The 14,612-nt window shown below is 40.3% G+C and overlaps 1 protein-coding gene across 1 annotated transcript in view; it reads right to left on the bottom strand.

Moving 5' to 3' along the window:
* Positions 1-7,236: 7,236 nt before the first annotated feature.
* The window catches only part of LOC138213780 (semaphorin-7A), a 38,749-nt gene continuing 31,373 nt past the window's right edge, over positions 7,237-14,612 (bottom strand). Inside the window, exon 14 of the mRNA XM_069175032.1 lies at positions 7,237-12,949. Within this exon, the coding sequence (XP_069031133.1) occupies positions 12,603-12,949 (347 nt within the window). The 3' untranslated portion in view covers positions 7,237-12,602. The remainder of the gene's footprint in view (positions 12,950-14,612) is intronic.

A 14,612-nucleotide genomic window follows, 5' to 3' on the forward strand; every position in this document is an offset into this window, starting at 1 on the left:
AGGACTTTTGACATTGTGTTACTTCCTGTCTTTATAGAATCAGCCATTATCAACTATATGTTGTATACTTAACTTGAAATTAAGTATAATGTGTCTTTACACCGTGATATCATTGAAGGTGCTATATACCACTCACTTTGACCAGATCCAAACAGTCTCAACACTTTCAGCAACAGAGAGCAGTTTCATAGAAACACAATATAAATGCAAAATGTTTCTTACCTTGGTAACAAACAAAATATTTGTTTGACTTGCAATTAATATCAGTCCATCTTCCATAGCTAGCCATTATGCCACATAATTCATTTCCATATTGATTATCTGGCTGCCCTGGAGTCCAGTTTTGGTAACCAGTTGTACTTGTTTTACCAGTCGCCGAGAATCTCCAGGAGTTTGCATCATTACCCATACCTCCTTTCCAGGATTTTGGGTCATCAGTCAGTCCGATCCATGCATAGCCGGTCTCATAACTAGGCCTGTTTAACCTGCTAATGTCATCCATGCTTTCAAAGGTCGCTAGGTCGGTGTGTTTCACTCTGCAGTAATGCTGTGCGTCTGTCCAGTTCATCTTTAAGTTGACATGGTGGTATTCACGAAAGTTGTCAGGAGAGCAGGAAGTGAGGCCAAATCCTAGAGGTTGAGGACAGAGAGCATATTTAACTGTGAAACACCGAAAATCGTATTCTGAATGGTTTGTCTGATTAATTTTAAAACCTGTTTATTTAATAATACTAATATGTTTATTATATAATACTTAACTGTTTGAGGTATTTCAAAGCACACAACCCCGTACAACACTATCATTTGCTGTGTTCTAAATCACATACTCCAATGAGTACACTCATTCAATAAAAAGATTAATGAATTAAATATTTCTGAACAAATCACTTTTTTTGCTTGTCTTTAGTGTCGCACGTTGCAGACGGTCTGTACACTCGTCTCACAGCCGGCTGTACATATAGACGAGTTTTATCTATTCAGCTCCAAAGGTGGCTGTTTTTTTTATTTGGAAAGTTAAAAACTGCTGATATATTATATATACGGAGGTTGTATCTCCTCATCGTCCTTCCAGATGAGTGTATTTGCTGTAATGTTACGATGAGCCACTCGTGAAGCTCCGCGACAGTTTTCGCTTCGGTGAATAAGGATCCTGAAAACGTGATCACTCCTTGATAGAATTGTTCTGCTCTCATTTTCAGCTCGGCGCAAAGTTTATATACGTATTCATCTTGTTGTGAAACGTCCATTGTTAAAAATAATATGATGTTAGTTTTTAAAGAGGTGAGACGGATGCGTCACCTCACCTCACACTCTTCGTTTACTGCATGTTTTTTATACTTGACAGTTTGAACACACTTATGCACTCAAAATACTTGAGTGACTACCTGTAATGGGATTTGGAACACAGCAGATGTCTCCTTGGAGACATTCTCTGAAAATATGAGCCACTATTCCAGTGTGGCCATACAAGATTTTTTTTTAATCATGGATTACAAAGTAGTTCTAAAACACCATATTTTGGTCCTTAGACCATGGCTGGATTAACATAATAAAAGGCTTTACGACCGTCTGTACATATACCCGATTGCCACCAATTTCCAAATGTGAACTGCTAACAGACCTCCCAAGCCATAACCAAACTTAATATGTTGTAGCTTGTGGTAATTTGAAGAAACAAAACTTTATGTGAGAATATGTTTACAGACAATTTCACACGCCGTATCTCTACGAGTCTGGTATGGATGTGAAGACAAATAGTTTTTTCGAAACTGAACACATTTAAATTTGAGCTGGTTAAGGGTTTCTGTAGGCATATGCTTTGTATCTATAATTATTGCTCCCAAGATTTTGAATCAGCATTAAATTATGAATGAGGGTAATGGAAAGACTTTGGGTGATTTCACTGCCCTTCTGTAAATTAACTTTCTCCAACAGGCCGGTCTTTCTCAGCTCTATAATTCAAAGGAAGACTGTGAACTATATGATAGATACAAACCAACAACCATCACCATAAAGTTTTGTAAAGGAACTTTGACTCTTACCCAAGAAGAGAAAAGTCAAATGCACTGATGACGTCACTGAAAACTAAAAGAAAGAACAACAGAACAACACATTTACCTGGAGAGCAGCCATTCAATCAAAATCCACCTTAAAACTAATACACACATGCAAGACTACATTTTGAATTCACTTGATCATGGTTTTAAACTTTTTCTAGTATTCATGAAGTTTCTGAGGTGACATGAGTTTGAAACAAAAGTAGTTGTTTTTTTTGTAGTTATTGAAATTCTAGGATCAAAATTCCTTCATGAGATTGAATGTTCACGGCAGAAAATTGAAGGTTTGCCAAAAGGTTGAATTACACAACTTCAAACTAAAATACATTTTTATGAAAATTTTAGATTTGATCAGTAAATATAAATGAAATATATTGAACTTTGGATATCGTTGATTGAAAATATAACTGATGGTATATTTATTGCAACTGTAGGTAAAACAGGTCAGTTCCATTGCTGCTGCTACTACTATTAGTACAAAAATTATTACTGCACTTCTATGACTAACAGAAATAATAACAATGATGATGATATTAAAAGCAACAAGATAACAGTTAAACCAATGCTAATAGAAGATACACTTACCTGTATAAAGTCTGTCATTTTGACTCATGGCAGTGGCAAATCAGGCGAAGTTGGAGTCAGTCGTGTCGACGCAAACTGTCTGCTGATCTCAAAAGTTTCCAGTATTTAACTGCAACATTTTTGCATGACTGTTATTTTATTGCTTTCCTGTATCTATAAATGCTAAAGCTATAAATGCTGCTGCAGCGAAAAAAAAATTTCCCTTTGGGGATCAATAAAGTAACTAACTACCTACCTACCTACCCTATATTTAAATATCCAAATAGCCATTTTTATGAAGGTAAGATGACATGTTCCTTCGTCCATGTGTACCATTACCAGCAAACATTGAATCCTGAGCTCCATTCATTATAATTCATTGTCATAGTTATACACATTTTTTTTTAAAAATCACGCATGGAGCCATCATCTGTATTTTCATTTGAACTCCACTCGACAAACAGTGTTGTGCCCAAGGAGACTAAAAAACCTTTTGTACAAAGATACCTAAAGGTGTCTTGAAAAGGCAGTTGAAACATTTTAGAAGCAACGAGCAAACAGTCTCTCCACAGATCAACAATGAGCGTCTTGTTTTGTCAATGAATCAAATAAGTTTAATGTTGGACATGCAGAGAAAACAACGGCAGAGACAGATTTGTCAAAGGTCAGGATTTTTGGAGTTGGAAGATATTAGTAATTGTGGTTTTTTAATTTGTTTTATTTCCTGTGAGCAACATTTGAGTCAAGTGTACAAATAAGGCACAAGTGAAGATGACAACATGTTTTGTTTTTCAGAAATTCATTTGGTTAACAAAGTCTTCTTGTGACATTAATACTAGTTTTATGTGTTCTACCTTTGTAGCTTGTAAATATGAGTTACAAGAGATGTCTTCATCCATTGGCTTTTGAAGTCGTTCAGTAAACCCTTGTTGGTTAGCACTGCACTTAGCTGAGAAGGAATAAAAGTGACAGTAGTGGTTGGGGAATCTAATTTCATGAAGCAGAAAATACATAGTATGAATGGAACAAAACGTACAATATAAATGTTATTAATTTCACGTTATTTTTGCTGATGGAGCACAGATTCACTTGAGGACTGGGAGTTATCAGAGTAAATAGTCAAGGCTCTTTTTGATCATTTTGTTTTATGTTAATGTAGTACACATTTGTCTGAGGTCACGTGATACCTGCCCTCAGTAACTTCAATCTGATTCTTCAGCTCTGACATCTCAGATCTGATACTTTTGGTCAGAAGCCTGATGCCCGATTCGGTAATCTGACACCTAAGACATAAAGACTCTTTTCTGACATCTGAAATCAAACCCTTGTCGGTCTGATACCCGAGGTGTAAACATGAAGTCTGAGGCCTGTGGAACCAGAGAATATGGGAATGACCTTTACCTGCTTTAGGATCTGAGCGTTAGTAGCTGGCTCTGAAAGGTCAGCAGTAGAGTGAATCTTCATCCTCACCATGGTTGTCTTCACTCTTAGATCTGGACAGTCAAACATGTGACCACAAACCAAGGAAAGAGTCATTATTGCATTGCAAAAGAAAATGAGAGAAATGTATCTATAAAGTTTATATTTCTTTTCACCTTTATAGGTGTTATAAAGGTGAAAATAAATATAAACATTGGAGATACATTGGAGAACTTCTGGTGCAGAAGGAGTGTTCCTTGTTACAGTTCTCATCAAGCCAACCATGGTCTGAATTTTCAGTTACACAGTGCTGGTTACTGTAACTTTTTGGCTGTCCACTCATCCAGTTTCTGAAGGAGCTGTTGGTCTTGTCCGACCACCTCCACGGTACCCGATGCAAACCAACCCACACTTCATGTATAGAGTTAACAGACATCACCTGTGTGTTTTCATTCTCGATCATAGCCAGGTCTGTGTGGTGTGTTCTGCAGTACGTCAGGGCATCCTCCCATGTCACTGCTTTGGTAATTCGATTATAAGTCTTCTAGCTCAAAAGATTTACAGCTACAGTGACAGAAAAGTAAAGTTAGCGTCAGAAGAACCATAGCATTGGTTTTGTGAAGATGGTGATGTTTCCAAACACACATTTTGTTTCAGAAGACAGAGTAGATCGCCCTCCTGTGAATCAGCTCTCTGACACGCCTTTATATTTACATCTATGGTTTGTGAAATTCTGTAAAAGCAGTCGTAACTCAAGAAGGCAAAAGCCAAATGCTCCAAATTCACCTCATTTTTATGAAAATTGAAAAAAAGAATAGATAAATTTTAGAAGAGCCCTGCCATACCAGTACAGCTGATATTATAGCAAAAGTCCACCCTCAAACAATCTGAAACAGCCCAAATATGGATTCAGACTTGGTCTAGTGTTCATAGCTCTCAGATATGGCTTTGAGCTGATATAAAATTCAAATCAAAAATGTTAATCAATTTCCTGGGGATATTGAAAAGCAAGTATGAAGGTAAAGGTAAAATAGATGATTTACGCAGGGAAACTTTGGGTTCATCAGGAGTTTGATACCACAATGTCAAACTAAAATAGAACAAAAAAGATTGTTACATTTTAGAAATTTAATTTGCACAACGATATAACCGACGTCATTAAAAAAAAAAAAAATTAATACTAAGGTTGTATTGATCAAGTTTTTAGCTCCTGATCCCAATCCAAGTCATTAAATATGGAATATCTGCTGATACTAAGTCCCGATCCAATACTTGTATTTTCCTAGGTTCATCCAGTGTCAAAGTGCACACTTCAAGTTCATTTGGATTTTTAAAATCAATCCATTGTGACCAGTGAACATGTCTGTAATGGAAAAACAAACAAGACATCGCCATGGCAATCAACAATAGACGTATAAATAAGTGTCATAAATATATAAAAGATAAAACACAGGCATCAGCAACTTTAAAGTGCAAAGCAGTGTATTGTCAAAGTGTCGTTTTGGCAAAGGCGAGTTCCTTTGCTGATTTCTTATTCAAACTAGTAGAATTAAATGAAAATGAATCGAGAGTGCTGCTGCCGCTGCATTTGCCTTTGTTTTATGAGATACTAATCTCCCGGCTGAGGTTAGTCTGTCCAACCCCAATATATAATGTAAAAAACAATGTAATGATTTGCAATGTAAACCCATATCTAATTGAAAACAGGGCCTTTCTGTGCGGAGTTTGCATGTTCTCCCTGTGCTTGCGTGGGTTCTCTCCGGGTTCTCCGGCTTCCTCCCATCATCCAAAAACATGCACCTCAGGTCAGGTTACCTGGCGCCGCGCTAGTGGCAGCCTGTTGCAGCAGCTCCCCCCTGAGAGCCCCCCTGCTGTAGCGAAGACATTTCCCCTCGGGGATTAATAGAGTACTATAAAATAAAAATAAATTAAAAAAAAAAAAGAGAAAAAATGTCAAATGTTGAAAGTGAATTTTTTTTTATTGTTTTAAGAAAAACATATTCTCATTTGAATTTGATGAAAGCAACAAGTTAAAAAAAATACTGGAAAAGGGCAATAAAGACATGAACAATTGTATAAAAGAAATACCTGTTAGAACATCTCAACTAATTAGGTTAATTGGCAACAAAAAAAACAGCATCAAAGGCAGTGTCTCTCAACAGTGAGGATGGGGAGGGGCTCAATCTGGAAGTATTTTCTGGATTTCATCATCTATCTTACATAATGTCGGAAAAAGATTCAGAGAATCTGAGTAAATCTCTGTAAATAAGGGATAACGCTAAAAAAACAATATTAGATGGCTGTGATCTTCAGGCCCTCAGGCGGCACTGCATTAAAAATCCAGCCACAGATCTATAGTTGAAATCACGGCTTAAGAACAATTGTGAAAACCATCATCTGTGAATAGAGTTCGTCGCTGCATCCACTAATGCTGGTTAAAACTCTACCACTCTGAGATAAAACCATAATTAAACATGATCCAGAAGTGCCACTGCCTTCTCTGGGCCCAAGCTCATTTAGATGGACTGAGGCAAAATGGAAAACTGTCTTAAGGTGAACTGATTTTCTTCGCTTTTCTAACAAAGTTACCAAGTTGAGACACATCCAGAGCTACTCTCTGAAAAGACTCATAAAATGATAAGGTTGAGATATGAACCATTGGACATGTGAAGTTAGGTTTTTGCAATTACACCTGCTGAGGTCAATTTGAATGTACTTATTTGTGTCTCAAAACATCCATAAAGACACGAGGCAGTTTATTGTTGTTGTAAAAATACAACAAAATGAAGTTGGTAACTTAGCAGCTCAGCAGCAATGAACAAAAACAAAAAAATACAATAAAATAAAATAAAACGTGACATCGCCATGGCAATCAACAACAGACGTGTAAATAAGTGTCATAAATATGTAAAAGATAAAACACAGGCATCGGCAACTTTAAAGTGCAAAGCAGTGTATTGTCAAAGTGTGGTTTTTGGCAAAGGCGAGTTCCTTTGCTGATTTCTTATTCAAACCAGTAGAATTAAATGAAAATGAATCGAGAGTGCTGCTGCCGCTGCATTTGCCTTTGTTTTATGAGATACTAATCTCCCGGCTGAGGTCAGTCTGTCCAACCCCAATATATAATGTAAAAAAACAACGTAATGATTTGCAATGTAAACCCATATCTAATTGAAAACAGAAAAAAGACAAAATGTCAAATGTTGAAACTGAGAAATTTTATTGTTTTAAGAAAAACATATTCTCATTTTGAATTTGATGAAAGCAACAAGTTTACAATTAGGGCCCCCGTAAGGAAATGGAATTGTTGTAATGGGGAGAATATTAAGGAAAGATACTTTATTAGACTCCAATCCATAATTTATCCATTAATCACTCACCAAAATGACCTTACAAAATACTGTACACTCAAAATGATTGGGTTCCTTTGGAATAAACACAGTAAATCATTTCTTTATTCTTATATTTTATTAATTTTCACCGCACATGTTCAGGGAAACACATGTCAATATGGATTTTGTTACATGAATATCTATTGCCCTATAGATATCTGTTATTTAAAAATACATGTTATGAGATGGTAATAGACTGGCATGGCACCAATATAAATATCTTTTTTTTCCCCCTTTCTTTATATAATAGTTTGGCATGTTACTGTTAAAATTAGATATATCAAGACACAGAATCATGAACGCACATCTCGTACAGGACTCGACACTCAAAACCCCAGAGCGAACAAAACGGTGACCCGCCTCACTCGACGTCGATACGTTAACAGCACACAGATCCACCAGAGTGGTTTTCCTGAAGGCAAATCAAGATGCTCGCTTTGAAGGAGATTAGCTATTTTATTGGACTGGCTGACGATGACAGATGTGAGTGAGAGATATCTGAATTTCGATATAGCAGCCGTGGGAGTATCCGTTATCAAAGCAAGGACTCGAACAGACTGTCGATGTTGTTTCAAGACACCACGCGTGGGTAAATGCTATACGTCTTAATATTCCACAACGTTAGCGGCACAAGTGTGGATATTAAAGCAATGCCCTGTCCAGTGGAGGAAAATGATTGGGTAAATGCTGAATGATTGGACCGCTGTTTCCACCTTTTTTTTTTTTCAAGGATGAAGGGAAGTCCGCTCCACTGAGCAACACGCCACTGGCCATATTTAACACTTAGGGTGAGTGTCTCAAATCTGTAGTCAAGTCTATACCGTCGACTTTGTCGGTGTTTTAGCGCGTTCTGGAATAAAGACCAAAAAAATGAACTATACGTAATATCTAATGGGCTTAGAATGAGTGAGTCTGTCTGGTATCCAGCTTGAAATTAGCAGTGGCGAACAACATCCCTCGCTTCAAATACTGTATCACTTCTGCCGTGTAATTGTCGAGAACATACATTTCTGACGTGGTCACAATAACTGTCAAAATGCCCAACACATCGTCATACCGAAAAGGTTTGTCTATTTCCATGACTGACAACACAACATATGAGCGTTATCACAGGCTTCTATAGGACCAAAACGCCGTTCACACCTAAACGACAGAATAGGTCATTTGCCATAATGAAATACTGCATATCACCTTTGGAGAATATCAGCGACAGGTGGACGGGACCTCCGTTGTCCTGGTAACGATGAATAAACATGGGATTGTAACGTTGAGAAACAATGGCTAGGTTTAGGCAGCGGAACTACTCGGTTAGGTTTCGGGAAAAAGGTCATAGTTTGCATTTAAATAAGTATGTTTGTCATGTAAGTTATGTTACTAAATCACGTTCCGACATGATTAAAGTTAAATACCTTGAATAAGTCAACTAACGAAGTGAAAATAATCCTGTGTTCACACCATCAGTACCAACCCCGGCCTCCTCCCAACAAGGATTTTTTTTTAAACTTTTTATACTACGCCACCTGACTAAAAACTACGGCTACCCGCTCTCACAATTAAAGATATCGGTCGTCTTAAACTTAGCCACGTTTTAGGGGACAGAAGCCCGAAAATACTGGAATATCACCATAAGTTAAATAGGTTAAACAGCTAACTTCTGCGAAAGCGTCCGCTAAAGTACTGCACTTACAGTTTTGAGATACCGCGTTCGTCTAAAGGCTGCAGTTACATTTCACTTTACCGACTGAGATGTTACACTTTGCATGACGACGTTATGAAACATCGCTGTTTGGTAAAAAGCCTGGGGTCGGCGTTTTCACCGGACTGCAACAATATGAATGCAAAAATGAAAGAGTAGTTCTTACTCTATAAAATAGTTTCCTCTCTGGCTGGGGCCGTTCTTGACTGAGGCTCGATGTCCATCATTGTCACAAGACATTGAGAATTTGCAAGACTTCGTTCAAAGTAGGTAATAAGTCCCTCAAAATTGACCCATATGACCGTTCCAAACATAACTCGTCTGCCACCTAAAACAAAAACAAAAAAACAGCCATGGGAAGAACCGGGTGATCGCATATCTTCCATCTCAAAGTGGATGCTACCCGCCCCGCCGCCCGACCTTCCATCTGTCTGATTTTGCAGCGCTACCACGCTACGTCCATCTATGCTACGGGAATGATCAAATATCAGGAGGTCGGGTCAATTTGAACGTACAGCAGATTTGTTTAAAGCACCAAAACAAATGACCAACGCTGTCGTAGAAGCGCATGACACGAGGATCCTTTCGCCTCGTTCAAATTGGACAGCGTAGGCCTTTCTTCTCGTTGAGTCTTGTGATAACCGATTCCTGAATCTAACCAATTAAACGCATCCGGTACGTAGCAGTTACAGTTACAGTACAAAGAACTAATAAGGAAAGTTCCTTGAGCGCATCCGTCTATGTCGAGTTTTACGTTTCCCACCAGGACAACGGCCTCAACGAAATGTTCGCCGGCGTCTGGCCCGGTGGGCCGGTGTTGAGTTCTCCCCCTGGTGGCGACGCACGAGAGACACAAAGGCAATTAATATGCACGTCCGACCCGCAGTCGGGTTTTTTTTGCGATTGTGATGTTCGCTTGCGACGAAGACCGCCGGTCATACGCGCGCTTCGGGGTTTCGTTTAACGCGAAATACAACGCCGGGTAAGGCGCGACGGATTCTTTTCTTTTTTTGTGTGTGTGCAAATGACCGAACGCAGAAGCGATAAAAAAAAAAAAAAAAAAAAAAAGCGCCCGGGCGGGTGAGGCTCAACGCGGCTTTTGTTTTTGTCGTTTTTTTTTTTTTTTTTTTTTTAATTGTGGCACAGTCAGTAGCTTGCGTCAGTGCAATGCAGAAGGCGAGCAGATCCCCGAGCAGCAACGCACAACCAAAGCTGAGCGAGAAACGGCCTCACGGGTTGTTGTGTTTTTTTTCACGGCGGAGAACATCCTCGCTGCCCGTCGCCCTGACAGTGTGAAATAAATTCTTCAATACGGTACGCGACGAGCCCGGCTCCATTGTCTAATTAGCTATTAATGATATTTCTGCCACTGTGGAAGGCTCGGCATGGGCCAGATTTATGTACCATTAGTGAATGATGATTCCCAAAGCTCTGGAGGACATGCTAATCCGCTGCATAATTCATCGCCACACAAGTCTACTTCTTCAGTCAGCTGATCAGTATTCATGAGATTTCGTGTTTTTTTGGCATTTCGGTGCTGCTGCTCGGCAACTACGTTCACAGCTCTGTCTTTTCCACGTTCGGCTTTAATCCGTCTTCCTAACACATCGCTCGCAGGGTTATTAGAGGTACGGTTAAAGGACGGTGCTGCAGATGCTTGATGTTCAATCCCTAAACCCGTTGTTCTCGCTTCCCTGGTTGTGGTTTGCTGCTGTACGTCGGTGAAGCATCTCGTTGGAATCTGTCAAGCCTTTTGTTTCACAGCATAAGGTTACAGGTTTGGGGGGGGGGGACAAAAAACAAAACATTCTCTTGTGTATTTGCGCTGATGTCCCTGGCGAAAGAGGCAAAGCAGTCAACGGTTACATATCACGTTCTAACTATGGCATATAAAACCCAAACCATGGAGACGAATTGTCGCATACGTAGGCAGCAATGGTAGAAATCGGCATCTGCAGAGCAGTAAAATACAGAACATACTTGAAGGGTCTAAGTACAAGCCTTGTTATTTATTTTTTTTTGTCCTGGAAAACTATGAAATGCAACTCTACTTTGCGGTTCCATTGAGCTTCATCTGCCTCTATGATCATTTTAAGTATGCGGTTATGGAAACTGCTTATGGCGTAACACCTTGTTCACATCTTTACGCATTGTCGGTTTGATTTGCGGCGCATTAGCTCCTCTTTGCCGTCAGAGCCGTTCACTCGATTTCCTCCGAACCTGACGGACGCAGGATTTTCGCACTGTTGCCGCGCCGCCAGCGTACCCAGAATTAGCACAAAAAACAACAACAACAAAAAAAAAGATCACCGTAGTTTGACGTGACTTGAAACCAGATTGAAATGTCATAATTGAAACGTTTTTCCTGTTGAAAGGCCGGTCGGAGGGCGGCGTCCTCCTCGCCGCGAACATTAAGTAACTTAGTTTTCTTCCCAAAGGAGTTGTGGGCGATCTTGTGGTGTTTCTCACATCCTGTGGGAGCGAGTGTTTTTTATGTTTTGTTGTTTTGTTTTTGCTCTGATGCTCTGGGAAGGAGGAGAGATGATGGCATGTAAAAAAAAAAAAAAGAAGAACAAAAACAACGGACAAAGCTGTGAACAAGGCGTAATAACGATGTCTGATACCATCCGCTAAAAAGATGCAAGAAACTGCCTCGTCTGAGGAGGACGTGCTGAGACACAGTGATGTTCGAGGATGAGCTCTTGCCCATCCGCCTACTTCCTGTCAAAAAGCTGACACTTCCTCCCAGCGATGTTGTTGGACTCAGCTGCACTAAATATAGCGCCAAGTCCAACCGCGTCTGCAGTATTCTGCCTCAACTGCAAAATTGTGCTTAGGACTTTATGTCCCAGAAGTGTTAAGGCTTTTTAAATCTCAATACCAGACATTTTTCTAAGTACTAATGAACTACACCAATGAAGTTCAACAAGATGAATGATTCGATGTAAGAGCTGTATTAAAGGTTTACATATTCACAAATAAGCACAATCAAGTCAATTTCAAAATAAGTAGAGAAATGGTAAAAAGAATTGGCCTGGTATTGATGCTTTTTTTTTTGCCCAACTCATAGGATATGTTGATCTTTTTTTTTTCTTTTCTTTTTTTTCAGTCGGAGAGGAGAGGTTCGCAAAGCACCTAATTATGGTTGAATCAAGTTCGTGGACAGACACTCCGAGTCACTTCAGTTTAAATGTTGATGTATGCATTTTCCGGTTGCGATTTTAAGACAGCTGCGGCTGCAGATATGTTGCTTTACGTTCAAAAATATAGAACTGAACTCCCTCGTTCGTTTGATATTTCCCGGACTCGTTCTCTAAAAACCGAAATAGAAAAGAAAAGGCGACTCGTCACCGTGAAACCCAACCATGCACTTCAATGCTCTGCGAACCTGACCTCCAGAAACGACGGCTCCCGGTCTTTCCCGTCACCGGGAGCCGGTAAAGGATGAGGAGTTGGCATTAGCGTAAGCTGCGGTTAATGAAGCCACAGGGTCGCCACGGCGAGCAGGAGCGACGGCCCCAGGGTGGAGGCGAGGGAGGCGGCCTGGAGCCGGCCGTCGTTCTTCAGCCTGAAAGAGATGACCTCCACCTTGAATCCGTCTTCGGTGGCCATGCAGCGGAAGACGCCGTCCTTGAGGGGCGTGTCGACGACGGGCCCCAGGACGCAGAAGTCACCGGAGAAGAGGCAGGGGTAGTTCTTGACGCAGTTGTCTTTCTCCCAGCGGTAGGTGGCGTGAAAGGAGCGCACGGGGCAGGGCAGAAAGACGGAGGTGTTGGACGCCACCGTCACTTCTCTGGGGGAGGTTCGTCGCAGCTTCAGCGCTGCGGGGACCAAGAGAATAAAACGATTTCACTTTGCAAATTGGTACACGTTACCAAGCGGCAACCAACAAGTGACGTCACACTTTGGTTTGTGAACGGCCGGTGTGAAGCCTCGAGTTCAGATTTTGGCCGCCGCCGTCTTTGCTAGTTCGGAGCGGTTTCGAGCCGGAAGTGACCGTATTTGGACAAGCTGGGGGGGGGGTGGGGGGGCGTAGAAATGAACTAAGATGTTGACGTAATAACCACAAGAAGGAAAAAAAAAAAAGGAAGCTATCTCTTGGTGTCCTCCTCAGACGTCTGTATTTATCAGGATTATAACAAAGCAAAAATAAATCCCCCTCGCATAATCCTCGCTTCGCAACCCTAACTAGCCGAGTCATGGCAGGCCCAGGAAGCTGATGGAGTGACGCTCATCTTTGGTTACGAGCTTCGAGGCCAACCGCTTGCATCAAACCACGTTATGTGGATTTACAGGTTCGGTAGAAAAAGCCCCGTTTCAAGATCGACACACCTACTCGGTGAAGCTCGCTGACAAAGCAGTCATTGTGTAGTTTATTATTTCAAAGTTGGAAAGTTATTTTAGAAAAGAAACAGTCTAATCCTATACTTAATATCTTTGTATTCTGCACTGTCACACTACGGTAAGGATGAGGATTGCTGACACCGTTGAGGGAACTTTAGCCTCACTCTCGTTTATACCGTGACACGGTGTCGAGTTTAAAATGCATAATGTTAGCAACTGTCATTCGAGTCCGCTGGAAACGTGGAAAAAAAGGACATTTTAAGATGGATTTTTTTCCATCAAGGCACGTAGTTGTTGCCCGTTTGCTCTGGTACGGCTTATACAAGCAGTTGCCATTTCAGCTGGTAAGATTATCGGTTGCGGACTAAAAAAAACTAGACGCCTCAAGACTGATTGTTTATAAAAAAAAAAAAAAAAAACAACAAAAAAAACAGCTATGAATTTGAACTGTTATCATTGTAAGCAGCAGACTGTGTTGAGATTGGAAAGCTTGGCAGGCGGTGCGTTAACCAAGGCCAAGAATCCAGGGCTTGAAAGTAAAACGCCAACATTAAGAAAGATTTGTTTGAGAATCAATAAGTGCTTTTTTTGGGGGTTTTTTTGTTTTAAATTAAATTGACTGTGAGCTAGTCTCACAATAGTATTTGTCATCTTTATGCGGCATTATTCTCTCGGTAGCGTTTAATGCAATTTCTGCCCTTCTGATTCCTCGGCTTCAAGAAATCAGCTCAGATATTAAAACATTTTTTGCTTTTCATCATCTTTAAGTAGCATTTTCTGGGAAAATAGGCTGAAACTTATCACCGTATCTCCACGCGGGAGGACACGTGGGCACCGGTGACACAACCGGATGTAAAGGCCGTGTCGGAATCAGATCACTTAAAACAGATAGCTTTCCCTTCAGAGGCTATTTCCCTTCAGAGGGTGTGTAACCGTCATGATTAGTCAAGGTTATACTCAGGTTTTGTGCTCCGAACCAGGGCGATGCATGATATGTAAAAAAAAAAAAAAAAGGGAAAAATCCTCCCTGTGGGTTTTTGGACTCAATTATATGATAATCATCTTTTTTCATTTTTTTTCTTTTTTTTTACTGTAGTTGCTCCGAAAGGTTCCTATTTTTGGTTTAATTAAGATACAGAG

Source organism: Embiotoca jacksoni, unplaced genomic scaffold (genome assembly GCF_022577435.1).
Source record: "Embiotoca jacksoni isolate LCO1_2020_lvr unplaced genomic scaffold, fEmbJac1.0.p SCAF_63, whole genome shotgun sequence".
Classification (NCBI taxonomy): domain Eukaryota; kingdom Metazoa; phylum Chordata; class Actinopteri; family Embiotocidae; genus Embiotoca; species Embiotoca jacksoni.